At 42.1% G+C, this 14,554-nt stretch overlaps 1 protein-coding gene and 1 non-coding gene across 2 annotated transcripts; one reads left to right on the top strand and one right to left on the bottom strand.

Annotated features, from left to right (window-relative positions):
• The first annotated feature begins 788 nt into the window (after positions 1–788).
• On the top strand, positions 789–9,272 carry DYNLRB1 (dynein light chain roadblock-type 1). Its single transcript, XM_083147696.1, has 4 exons — positions 789–941; positions 3,023–3,098; positions 4,595–4,762; positions 8,785–9,272. Exons 1-4 carry the CDS (start codon positions 939–941, stop codon positions 8,826–8,828), a joined length of 291 nt encoding a protein of 96 aa, XP_083003822.1. The 5' UTR covers positions 789–938; the 3' UTR covers positions 8,829–9,272.
• Positions 9,273–14,366: 5,094 nt separating this feature from the next.
• On the bottom strand, positions 14,367–14,439 carry TRNAM-CAU (transfer RNA methionine (anticodon CAU)). The gene has a single exon. It is a non-coding gene; the product is annotated as a tRNA-Met (tRNA).
• Positions 14,440–14,554: the final 115 nt, after the last annotated feature.

Raw genomic sequence — 14,554 nt, forward strand, 5'->3', positions numbered from 1 at the left:
GAAAGAACATTTTTAACTGCTTTATGGGGAAAAAGTTTTATTTAGCACATTAACTAGTTTATCAGCAATATGTTAGAGAAAATATTGTAATCGCAGCAGCAGATAGACTCCTGTCATCCATCCCTGTGACAAATGCCAAGCCATAGCTCCTATTAGAGCTGGGTCGTTCGCGAACGAAGTGAATCTTTCTGACGGATCCCATTCAAGAACGACTGAGCTGCCGATCCCAAAAAGGTGATCCGTCGTTCTTTTACTTTCAGTTTCGATTTGAATTACAATGCATTTTCCTGATCTCAGCACTGCCACCTGTGGCAGCTGAGATGTACTGACTCTAGAGACTGAGTTCAGTGCTGTGACTGCAAGTAAAAGAAAGATTAATAAGGCTGCTGCTGCTGCTAGGGATGGTCATCGGTGCAGACGCCATCGATGGCGATTCTGCACCCAGCCATCGATCAGTGTTTTACTCGGTTATGTGTGTTCTTATTTGTTCAGCTCAATGTTTTTTTTGTTTGTTATTTTTAAGTAAAAAATAATGGGAATAAATGATTGTAAGACTAAGTATGCTTCGTTATTAACAAATTACCCCTTCTTTCAAAGTGAACCGTTGATCCGCCAAAAAGATACTGATCTTTTCACTGACTGATCTCCTGGATCCCAGCTCTCGCTAGTGACCCGTTTTTCCCATCTCTAGCTCCTATGCTTACGGCCCTGACTAATGGCAAATTTCACATTGTGGCTTCAACAAAATGGCGACGAGCGATGGAGACGATATACATGTTTACGGATCATACCAACTGTATTGGGCGTTTCCTGTCCAACCTCAGTATGTGGGTGGGAGAATGGAGGGTTCGGCCGCTCGGTGACGCCGGTCTGGGCGCATGCTCCGTGTAGTTTAATAACACCGGAGAGGACGGAGCGGAGGATTGCAGGCTGCGGACATGGTAAGTGATGTGCGGTTCTAAGGTGTGCACTAGTCCCCAGCAACATGCCGGCTCTTTGTGGCCCATCTGGGGGACCGGGCCTCTGCGGGTGACAGCACTGCCCTAACACTCAAGCCAGCGTATTGATCTATTGTTATTATGTAGTGTACACCCCGAGTATCAGCATCCGGGGACTGTAAAGAGTAAAGCGATGTGGCTGTAATAATAGTGATGCCATGGTGGGAAGTGACACTGACAGGAGATCTGGGAGAGGCGTACTCCATAGCCATTCATCTCTAACATCACACATCATATAGACATTTTAGGTTTCCTAGATCATGTTCAGATTTGCTTTCATTTATGCATAACCAAACACTATAATATATACATGTTATAAATAGCAAGCAGTGGAACAGCACACCAAGCATCCAATGAACCTTAAGGTGCCCATACACGTACCAATTACCCGGTACTTTTTGTGCTAAAATAGCATAGTTGTGCATGCGATGCAATGCTATTTTAGCACAAAAAGTCCAGGGTAATTGGTACATGTATGGGAACCTATATATGGCATACTTGCCTACTTTTGAAAATCATTTTTAGGGAGATTTGAGCTGGCAGAATTTTCTGCAGCGGGTGGGGGACATGGGGTGGAGGGCCGTGGGAATGCCCAGCTTTTCATTGGCATTCCCATGGTAATCCGGTGACGCAGGGGCGGGAAGCGGACGTCAGCTGCCAACTCCATTCCCATACAGGGCGTCGCAGATCCATGTGCACAGGGCTTTAGGGTTCTACCACTACCTTTACCTACCTTACAATTGATTGGCGAGCACTTACTGTCCTGCTGATCTGTGTTCTACTGCAGCGGCTGCTTCCGAGGCCGGTCCCCGGAACACAGCCAGTGAGAGGAAATTGCTGTGACAGATTCAAATTCACTGCAGGAGAAAACAGATCAGCAGCATGAAGCAGCAGCTCAGCTTAACACAGCACCTGGCCTCCTGCCGCTGGTAAATTCGCCCACGGGCCGCCAAGCGCTCTGCACACACAAACCACTCCACTCCCATATGCTGTGACAACAGCTATCCAAAACCTAGTGGTGGCAGTCATGACTCCAGCGAAGGACGTCGCCCATGCAGGCAACACTCCCGCATCCCACCCGGGGCTGGCAGTGTCCCGTGGTAGGGCAGTTGGGAGTCACCGCCCCCCCCCCCCCCACCCATGAATAGATGCTGTGCGCATGCACACAGCACCTATTCCTGCAGCCCCGGGCTGGGTGCACGGCTAGCGGCTCACAGGGGTGTGGCCGTGCTGGATTAGGCCATGCCTCCTTACCGCTAGGCCATGCCCCCAAAATTCTGAGCCCTCTTTGCTGAAGCCCAATGTTGGGAGGTATGAATACATATAGTGAAGTACGGTTTAATATTAAAAATAGGCTTTTTTTAAAAAAAATTGTCGTATAAAACAATTTAACACAAAATCCCATGAAATCCACACTGTGCTTAGGCTACAACACAGAAAACAGATAAGTAGCTATAACTGGCAGTTTTAAGAAGTTCAAATGAGTGAAGTCCAGTGTCAGGCACAGCTCAAACATAGGTACCAGCTCAGATTAGATGTTGCTTCAGTCCGGTCTGGGGTGGCTAAACCTGTCCTCAAGATCTACTAACAGGTTATGATTTTCAGGCAACCTGTGGATCTATAGTAGGAATAAATGCAGCATGTTTGAAACTGAGACCGTTAGTAATGACTACAGCTGTGCACCAGCTAGGTGATTTGGAAAACATGGACTGTTGGTAGATCTCAAGGGCTGGTTTAGCCAGCACTTCTCTAGGAAGTAGAACACTGTTTGGAACGTATCCTGGATTCTCCAAGTGGCTCTGCTGCATTGCTACTGGCTGCAGGATACTGGTGGCAGAAGCCTTGGAGGAGCAAAGTAAGCTCACAGGTTACAAAAGTATGATTAGTTGGCTCTATCTAGGTACAAACATCTGTATCCCCCTGGTGGAGCAAGGTCATCCTGTTACAGATCGTGGCTCAGTTTCTATGACTAAATATTTCTAGCGGGAATGATACCCATTAAGACTCCTTTTTTTACTTTTTAGGCGGACGTTGAAGAAACATTAAAAAGGATCCAGTGTCAGAAAGGTGTACAAGGAATTATTATTGTGAACTCGGAAGGTAAGTGGACACCTGTTTCGTGGAAATTAAAGAAAACTACACAATAAAAAAACTTTATTGTAAGCTTGATTACATTAATTCAACAAGATATACCTTGAAGAAGAAATATTACCCAAAGGTAAATATTACAGGTTCTTGTGAGATGGGGTGTTGGGCTAGCTGCTCACACACTGGGAAGGTCAACTACTGAAATAGAAAACAAGTAGTATGATTGGTTGAGCGCTGAATAAAATTATTATTAATTGTTCAATTGGGTATTACATAAAAATATTTATTCTAACATGCAGTTAGACAATGGTATATAAACACATTTAAAATGAATAATAATAAATAAAAATACTCAATATTGGAGATTTGGAAGGACAATTGGAAAGTATACTTATTGCAAGTCCCGCTTGTTCCTATTTTGCTCCCTGCTGAAAATTACTGGTCCCCAAAGGTGGTATCCATTTAGAAACGGGTTTGGTGGGTGTCCATAAACCTGTTTGGGTGCCTTGTTGTACCTGGATTTAAGCCGTTCTTGGTGTTAGTAAATTCTGTTTGCAGGAAGTGAGACCCCAATAGTTAGCAGGTAGTGGTGTCCCACTTGATTGTTCCAGTTGAATAGGGTGACCGCTGATTGGCTGAGAGAGCCAGCAACTGCCATTTATTTGAAATCCCCTTCCTGTCGCCAGCCTCTCCATGTATGTCAGTGTCTGTGGTCACTGTGGCGCGCGGAGTTGCATGCAGTGCGGGGCAGATGCTGGTGCCAACATGGCCACATTGTTGTTCATGCCTACACATAGAACAATGTGGCTTTGATCCTGCACAGTGGTTTCTTCATGTTTCCGTCTGCTGAAGGGATCAGCAGGCTCAATGTACGATCCCCGGGCACCCACATCAGGTCGACATCAAGCCCACACACAGTACATTTTTAAATGATTAGTTGTTCCAATTGATCTTAAACTGCCATATTGTTTCAAAAAAAATCTTACCGTGTGTGGGCACCTTGTCTCGGGCAAATGCTCAGTTACACCCAATCAGCTGCAAGTAGACTAGTGACTCAAATGCATCCCAAATTTGCCCATAGATGCGTCCGCTAGGCTGTGGACTATGTGCAGTGCTAAACTAATCCAAAAATCAATATGCAAAGTGTTCTTGCTTGCAGCTCTTAGATGGTTTGTGACAACCATAATCATTATTATAAGCTCACTGGCACACCCCATGCAAGTTGGTGTCATGTGATAACAAGTATCATTTCCAATATGTGCATGTCTCATGTAATGTGTTTATTCTACATCCTTAATAACCAAATATATACATTTATCCCCTATCCCTATACCTTGTCTTGAATTTCATTTTAGATCTTCCATATGCAATAATTTATATTGTAGACCCAGTTTTCTTTTAAATGCCTGATGGCTGAAGCAAAATATAGCTGATGAAAATAACACAAATTGCAATTTTCTGTAAAAATGCATTATATGTCGTAAATAGAATGTCTGGTCATTTTTCAGGAATTCCCATCAAGAGCACAATGGATAACACAACTACTGCACAGTATGCCGGCCTCATGCATCAATTGGCGATAAAAGCCAGAAGCTCCATACGGGATATAGACCCCCAGAATGATCTGACATTCCTCAGGGTTCGGTCCAAGAAAAACGAGATAATGGTTGCTCCAGGTAATATATAGCATTTCAGGTATAGAATGGTCTAATGTGTTAAACGTGAACGCAAAGAATATGAGCAGTTAGGAAAGGACGAATACCACTTGTAGCCATTATTGCTGGAGAATCGTAGGATGTACCCTGACCGTAAATGGGATCTACTAGATTTGTTAATTCTTAGACCTAAAAAACATGTATCTGTAGTATGACTGTGTCCGAAACATTGCATATTTGCCCGATTACAGTTCCTTCTGTCAAGTTGGGCCTTACCTCTGTTCTTGTTTGTCATGCTATATACTTATGTATAAAAAGTGTTGAAATACTTACAAATATAGCAATCCCAATAACTAACTGGGTTGCACATTGGTTTATATATCAGACCTATCACGTTGGCCCTGCAGCACAGCTAATGGCTGATATATCTGCAGAGGCCTCCGGTGACTGACATTATAACTGACGTGCACATGGAAATACCAGTTGTTACTTCAGCCACAACACATTGGTTTGATGATCATTAAGTATCTATTTGATTACCAATCATAAGATAGGTCGGTCTAGTGTGTACCCAGCATACAGTACACACAATCTCAACAATTGGGCATGCAGTCGCCAAGCCCACTTCTCCCGTTGTATTCTCTAACATAACTCCCAGAACATATTATAAGATACAACTGCCTTGTAGGGTACCCATTACAATGCCTATCTTATCAGTAACAAACAGCATGTCCCAATGATGGAAAAGAAAAGCAGTAACCACGGAAGCCTATAAGTGAAGCAGTAGTCAGACTTTTATACGTTTACCAAGACAGTCCCTGTTAATGTAGATTGCGAGGTGGTGGGCCAGACTGATGTTAAACAGTGACTTTACAATGGGTAGTGGAGGAGACAGTGCTTCCTTTTAAAGTTGTGTACTCACCTAACCGACATGTTAGCGGATTCTAGGTCATGCCGAGGTAGGTATACATTTACACACTTGCCAATTAGCCGCTCAACATTTCAGTCAGGACACCCACCTGTCCGGGCATTTAAAATTGCATTAACTGATGAGACTTCGCATTTCCCCTCCTCCCCTACACACACACACACACACACACACACACACACACACACACACACACACACACACACACACACACACACAGCAAGGCGGTTGGTGGAACACCTGTACAGATGTGCCAATATATCAGCCATTGGCTGTGCTCCACATCCAATATAATATGCATGAACGATGTTCACGGAAATATTGGGAGTACTCATGTTTGTATGCAATGGGGAATAATCACACAATGGGAGCCCTGCGTATGTTTTGCATTTGCAGGGCGCATGCATTAAGCATATATGCTGCAAATGGTGTAATGGTTAGCATTACTGCCTCACAGCACTGAGGTCATGAGTTTGATTCCCACCATGGTTCTAACTGTGTGGGGTTTGTATATTCTCCCCGTGCTTGCGTGGGTTTCCTCCGGGTACTCCGGTTTCCTCCCACAATCCAAAAATATACTGGTAGGTTATTTGGCTCCTAACAAAATGAACCCTAGAATGAATGTGTGTGCGTGTACATGAGGTAGGGAATATAGAATGTACACTCCACTGGGGCAGGGACTGATGTGAATGTTTAAATATTCTCTGTAAAGCGCTGCGGGATATGTATGCGCTATATAAGAAACTGTTTATAAATAATAAATGTATATGCAATTAAGTTTGCGATAGCGCCAGTGGGCATCTCTGTTCATTCTTGGGAAAATATTTATTCATATTTTTTGCAGGCCTTACAATTAGCTAGGCACTTCAAGCAACCTTTCTCTGGGGTGACTATTATTTGTGTTATTAAATTATTCCAAATAAAATAGGTTTTAACTCTTAACATTGAGTGTCCAAAATCAAGCGTGCACCCCCCTTCAGTTTCTTTTTCTTCTTTATTTAATTCCTGTTAACATTGTTATAACTTGGGGGTGCCCCACTGATAGTGATTAATACGAGTTTATCTCAATTAGGTCAGTTACGATTCTGGGACCATAAACAAACTATATTCGACTTAGTTTCCAATGTCCAGTACAAATCCCCCTACCCTTCCTTTTTTATTTAATTTTTTTTTTTGCAAATTAAATTTTTATTGGTTTTAAATACAGGTACAAAAAACATTCTTTAATTTCACTGTCAAACAGACAAACAATCTGCGAGTAAAATCGTACCAGTATATTTCGGGGATAAATTGTGAAGTGGAAGAATAGAGGGGGACAGAGAGAGAAGGGGGTAGGGGGGTTGGGGAGGGGGAACACTCCGGGTCACTCTAATTGGGGGTATCAAGTCTACCACATACGCATAGGCCATATGGCGAAAATGAACCAGCAATTACCAGAGGGACTGAGAGCTACATAGGCACAAGGTGAGGGGGCTTTACACGGATGGAGACGCCATGATATCTTTATAAATCTTGGAGTCTCGAAAGACTAACCAGCGGGTCCAAGTATCCCTAAACTGGGCCTGTCCATCGCCTGCTGAAGACAGGATGTCTTCCACATCCATATAGAAGTCCACCTTTCTAAACCATTCTTTGATCGTTGGAGGAGAGGTGGATCGCCACTTTACCGGTATCACCGACTTAGCGGCATTATTCAAGTGGCATAGCAGGGATTTTTTATATCTTGAGAGGGGGGCAGGGGAAAGGTGGAACAACCAGAACAGTGGGTCCGTAGGGACCAGGTCTCCTAGTATAGTCCTAGAAAGCTTGAAAACCTCTGACCAGAAGGGTACTATGAGGGGGCATTGCCACCAGATGTGGAGTGGGGTGCCAGGAGCCTCTGAGCATCTCCAACAAACATTGGGAACCCCGGTGCCCATCTTAGAGAGAACATCTGGGCATCTGTACCAACGGGACAATAATTTGTATTGGGTCTCGCGTGCCCCCACACTAGGGGAGCACGCGTGTGCCAGGGAGAATATCTTCTCCCAATTAGTTTCACCGACCTCCCCACCTAATTCGCGGTCCCAGGTGGCAGTGAAGCAGGGTAGTTTTCTGCTAGTGTCATCTAAGAGGAGGTTGTAAAGTATGGAGATTGTATGGGGGAGGGGGGATGTGCTAGTACATAGATGCTCAAAGGGTGTAAGGGGCTTAGATAGATTACTGGCGGGGCCCATGGATTGGAGGTAGTGGCGGACCTGCAGGTAGCGCCAATATTCAGCATCAGGTAGGTTCCAGTCCGCCTGAACTTTAGCAAAGGGCAATATCTGTCCTCCGCTTACCAGCTGACCGACCCGGAAGAGGCCACTATTTAACCAACATCTATAGGCCTTGAGATCTAGACCAGGGGGGAAGCAGCTGTGTGCCAGGAAGGACATATACGAAGAGGACCTAGATGAAATAGAGGGGAATTTCCGCACGGATTTCCAGGCTTTATTTAATTTTTTAACACTTTCCACCAATTAGCAGCACAATGGATCCATTCCAGCATGACTGAGGCTTATTATTGACCACATTAGCCAATAGCTATCCAGGAATGTTTACATCAAACATTCCTGAAAAAAGTTTTTCAAAAGTAACACAGCCAGAAAATTGGTGTTCAAGTTTCACAGATGTTCCAAAAAATCAATTCTGGTGTTACACAACAGTATGTGCAGATTTGCATTTTTTTATTTTTTTTTTGTAACCTACCTTTGTTACAAATACTGTATGATTGTGGAACAGATTGCTAGCATTACAAATATGATTGTGGAACAGATTGCTAGCATTGCTGTTTGCGTAAGCTGGAAAGTTTAAGCTTACCACTCTAATTCAGGCTTCTGATGCTCCTCGTACTTCTTTTAGTTTCCTAATATGATCTGTTTCTGTCCAATAAGCTGAGACTGCAGTTATGTGAGCTGCTGCTGTGACTGACAGTGTACCTACCTATGAACCTACATTATGCTTCATGGTGTTCAGTCAAGTATTCAGATTGGTGAAATGTAACTTGCTCTAAATATTAATGTTGCCCATTGTTTTTTTCTGCTCCTTAATAAGTATTACATTTAATTAATTAATTTACATTTTACTTTTTCAGATAAAGACTACATGTTAGTTGTCATCCAGCAACCATCAGAATGATCTCTTGGGCATTGGCATTCCTTATTTTTATGTTCTATATTCTTCCATGCAATTTTGTTTTTGCCCTGGAGCTGCAGAGCCAACCTTCAGACCCCACAGACCCTGACTGGTTTTAAGCATTATATGCAGATCTGTGACTTTTCCTCCTGGATGACTGCTGCAAGAGTAACCCTATACACAGAGCAATGTTCTATGGTATCCTGTTCTACCCAGTCCCATATGAAATAGCTGCACCTTAGAGCTTGTTTGTTTCATACAGACGATAACCTTATTAATATACAATCTTCTAATAAAGTGCTTCGTAGTAGCCCTCAATGCATTGTAATACTATTTAATTTTATTTATTTGTTTACATTTTCTCCATTGCACGGCTATGCTTTCACCAGTTGGAGCTAAAGAGTTAAATATAATAATTAAGTCTGAATTAAAACTTGAGTCGTTGTATCCATGTGTTTCCTTTTGTGTTCCAATCTTATACAATAGATTGAGGCTTACGTAGGTCATTTCTTCATCCAATATAGTTTCATGTCTAGACAATCACACATTGTCATCTGCATTCTTTATTCATCCCATATATGGTCCCTAAATGACAGCAAACATTATGTGGAATATTGCCCTTTGTGTGCAGTCATCTGCCACATGACCAAATGGTCAGTCCTTGTTCAGCCTGTCTACCTTGAATGCCATGCTGGACAGTGATCCGATCATGCAGTATGGCCATATGTGTGGCCATGTAAGCAAGAGGCTAAAAGCTGTGTGTACACAGCCTTACGCCATCTAATATAATATGTATGCCGTCTTTGCCACAGTCCTCGTGTATCCCCAACAGTTCATGTTTTGGGGATTTTTACCCTTGCCCATGTGATCTTTCTTGCTAAGTTGGTAATTATGCTACCTGTTTCTACAAATAAAAACCCTGAGACATGACCTCTTGTGGGTTCTTGATGACTGAAGTAGAAAAAAGGTCTCCTGATTAGATCTATATATTAGAGCAGAAGCAGCTACTTTACACTTATTTGGGAGGTACAAAAGGTAACACCCCTTCAGTGTCCTTTGCTTTGTGTCTTCAAATATCCCTAGCAATATCGGTTGCTGGAGCTGCTTTCTGCCTCATAAGTGACCGACACTCCTCTCCATGCACAGTGCCATGCTTTCCAAGGATAAAATCAAGTACAGATTAAAGACAGAATAGCAGAACTCTGTTTCAAAGCATTAATTATATATTTAATTGTACATTCATGTACTTTCATGTGTGACCAGTTTAAGTGTTTTTACAGCACTAAGTAATATGTTGGTTTTCTCTAAACACCACTTATTAAAGGACACTTTCATTAATAAACCCAACAGTACATTATTTGCAAATCATACAGTGGTTGGAAGAGTTCAAGAAAATATATGGATTGTAATCCAGTAATTTGGCCTGTTCTAATGGTAGTATCATTGATTAACGTTTATATGTGATTGCAACTATTTCCTAATTATAGGTACAGAGAAACTATTTTATTTTTTTTGACCATAATTGATGGCCCCTATTTCAGCAGTTTGGTGTGTGTACCACTGCTTAAAGCCTACCAAATTGCAGTGCACGGCCAGCCAAGCCAACATATATTAAATGTAGTGTACAGAACAGTTATTTCTGGTGTCCTAGAGTGTTGTCAGTTATCTCGGAGAGAAAAAACTGGGCTACTGCTGATCTTCTAAGAGAGATATTAGCTCCTTTTGGGTGTTTCACTGGTTACCCAGCTTTCTCGAGCCTTGAGAAAGCTGGGTAACCAGTAAAACACGTGTCGGTTAAATGTCAACTGAAATGTCTGTCAGCTAAATGTTGATTATGTGTCGGCATAGGAGAAAAATAGCATAAAATTTCCAAAGTGAAATATTGATTTTTTTTCCAGCAGAAGGCAGCCAATACTCACAAATAGGAGTTATGTTATGTTGGATATGAGATGCTGTTCATGTTAGGAGATCTATAGGAGTTGAAACACCTAGCAAATTTTTTGCCACCTAGCATAAAATATTTGGCAGGTGATATTTAAGTGTTTTGGGTCTTCCTGCTACAATAACAACAGGAATACCCAATAGACAGCAAAGCCCCTATGTATATTTATGAAGTGTGAGACACACAGGAATATACTATAGATGGTGTGATACACACAGGAACAAGAATATTTGATAGGTGGCAGTTAAGCCATATGCTTGCCTCATGCACAGTATATGGTGTGGTCTGAAACACAATTTTAATTGGACCAATTGAACACTGACACATGTCCCACTAAGTACTGGATATTCTGCCCCTGATAGGTGGGGATAATAACAGAATATCAGGGCTGTGTAACAAACTCCATAGTATCTCATGTGGAAACTACTAGCCCGGATTCATTATATAATAATAAAGATATAATCCAGGGCTGGTAAACCCTCCTTTACCGACACCAATCTATGCTGAATAAATTAGACATTTTTCAGAGTGACATTAATATTTTAATACACAATTTTCTTTCTTTATTATCACCTTGATACACAATCTGTGTATGTACGTCTATATGTTTATTTTTTAATTCTTATAAATTTCACTGTTACCTCCCATAAAAAATGTATAAGGGAGTCTTAGAATATTGAACATTAAAAGTTAAATTTTAAAGAAACCTCTTCTTGTGCGTTCCCGAAAACAGTCCCTTTCCTCTTTTTGTATATTCTACTGCTGATCTTGTAAGTGGTGGCACTGTGCATTATGCCAGATATAACCAGACCTAGTTTAGTCTGGCAATCACCAGGTAAGGCGGACTTTGCCTGTTTTGATCACTATTAGCTACCAGCCTAATCTGCTGAGGTCTCTGCCAGTGTGTCAAACACTCGCCTAACTTGGCAGTAGGAAAATGAGGGATGGAATGGGGGGGGGGCTATTTATCATTGTAGTCATAAGGTAGTTCTTAATGAGGAGGGAGCATGAAATGGCTGTCGGAGAACATTTCCAGGCATTACTAGTAGAATTTGCTCAGAAATCATTCAAACAGCTTTCAATGCTGCATATTATTAGAACCTATAATCAGTAATTGGTTTTAAACCTCTATAAAAAAAGTGATGTTATACTAGTTTTACAGAGTGAGACGACCGCAGAAGGTGTATTCTCTGATCTTACATATTCTATTTATATTCCATATATTTTAAAAAGATAAGGAATGATTAATGACCTCTATGCCATTGTATTTTACGCTCTTATATTTCTTCCTGTTACCCCCACACCATATGCTATACTTCTACTGTGCATACCCTGCCAGCTGCAACCTACGCTGTGTGCCTCATTCAGATGCTGCATGGATGGTTTCTCCATCGGCAGGTTGATCTATTCATGTGTGACAGGCATTCCTGGCTTTGGTCCTCGGGGCACACTGGATGTGCAGGTTTTTGTGGTATCCGGCCTTCGACACAAGATGGTTAAATCAGAATAATTGATGTACTGATTGGGACACCTGTACTCGGACATGGATGTTACTGGGGCATGGGCTGCTGATGTGCTTTGGGGAAATGGCTGACAGAGACTATATATCATTTTGCTCAAGGGTGACATTTTTTCCATACAGTATATTCCTTGTATGGCTTATCTCCCAGTGCCTCATCTGATATGCTTATAGAAGGGATGGAAATACATGGGCCTGGCTGTGTTGGGAACCTACTGTAAGCTTTGTGATGCCTTAACCATCTCATTTACTGTAATCCATTCTAGGAATTACCTATTCTACCCAGGGTAACCCTACACCCAATACGGCTGCCTCACCTAGTACCTTACCTCTCCCTACCTACAGCTTTATGTCCTGGCCATACCTGCCATGCTCACTTCTTGCCTTCAGGCCTCCTTGCCTGCACCTCGTGTCGCCTGTCTGTCTCCCCCTCCCTCTAGACCAGGCATTCCCAACCACAGTCCTCAAGGCACACTTATGCTGGCCACACATCAGACCAACTTTCCTCCAACCACCCAACTAGTTGCTTGGATGGAATAAAAATCTGGTACTGGATGGGAGCAAAGGACAATCAGAAATGTGCTTGCAAACCCAGGAAAATGGACTAAAACATTCAGTAAAATTGTTTAAATCAAACAGGTTCAACTACAGTACAATGTCTGAGCGACCGTTTTTGTCCTTTTCCAGATTTTGAGAGAAAATTTCATAAGTAACATATTACATTTGCTCCCTTTCCAGTACCATATTTTTAGTGCACTGCTAGGCAAGTTCCATAGGCGAAGCAGTTCTACCCAGTAATTTGCCTTTCAAACACAGGTTTTTTCCAGTGTGAACGGGTCAACCAAGGTAAAAAGCAGAGTTGAAGACCTGGGTTAACCCGTTCACACTGAAAAAAAACCCGTGTTGAAAGGCAAATCATCAGGTCGGCATGCTTGGCCCGAGAAATTGCTTAGCAGTGAGAACGGTGTGTAATTAAAGTTTAGTTAAATATTGCACCCAAACAAAGAGACGTTTAAAGGAAATTGTTGATGAAATACTATAAAATATATTTATACTTGCTTTTCCTTGCTGGGAGAGTACAAGTGGGCGGACCTGACAATACGCTTCGCCACGATGGCAGGGTCGTGCTATCCCAGTTACAGACAGCCACAGAAGCTGGAATGTCATTGCAATAAGTTACCTACCTCATACTTGCCTACATTTCAGGGAGATTATAGTTGGTAATAGAATTTTACACAGCACCCCATTAAGGGGGCGTGTCATGTGCCCCCAATGGGCGTGTCTAGTTCCATATATGGAGAGATTGGGAACGTGGCACCTAGAAGTGTAGGTATGTACTGCTACATCTGAGAGGAATCTTGAAAATGACTTCTATCCAAATGTAGATGAGCCCCATAGCAGTTAGTAAGAGATACTATACATGGTCAAGTGCTGGGAAATGGTGCTGATGATTCAATGTAAATGTATCTGTCTCTCATTCCCTTTTCCCCCAAAATGCCAGCGTAATGTGGGCTAGGTGAAGTGAGGGAGATTGCTGCTACTTCAGGGAGTCTCCTGCAAAATGCAGGATGGTAGGCAGCTATGACCTACCTCTGCTACTAGAAAAAACAAATTACTCTTTATGAAATTAAAAAACGTGCACGCTGGGTAATAGACCACAAAATAACTTTGAAATAACACAGTTTTATAATGTAAGTACATTTTTAAAGTTGAATCTTCATATATGTACAGTTTTATCTATATAAAACAAGAGCTAGCTAAATGTGTATATATCTATATCAATCATCTACTACAACTTTTTACTCATGCACATGTAGCAGACTAGATTGTGAAGCATTTGCTTTGAACGTGCATATATACACATATATTGTTGTGAATACATGTCCTTATGAAAGTATATGCCAAAGAAATTGTCTTGTACCAGGGCTACTGCAACAAGGTCTGGCTGGAACCCTGTCTGCCCAATCTACTACTTCTATTGACACTTTCAATTCTGAGAATGTAAATGTAACAACAATCCGGGGAAACATGGTAAGGGGACAATACGCAAATATAAGGCTACATAGAAGGTAAAACTGTGTGCCCCGTGTGAGGATCGAACTCACGACCTTCAGATTATGAGACTGACGCGCTACCTACTGCGCTAACGAGGCGCTGTGATATCTGTCCACACATAAACAGCACATATTCGCTATGTGCTCATATACCTTCCTGCCTATTTATAATGGAACATTTGCTTCAATATAGAAATAGTGGATTATATTTGTG

Source organism: Crinia signifera, chromosome 6, assembly GCF_055691185.1.
Source record: "Crinia signifera chromosome 6, ASM5569118v1, whole genome shotgun sequence".
In the NCBI taxonomy this organism is placed as follows: domain Eukaryota; kingdom Metazoa; phylum Chordata; class Amphibia; order Anura; family Myobatrachidae; genus Crinia; species Crinia signifera.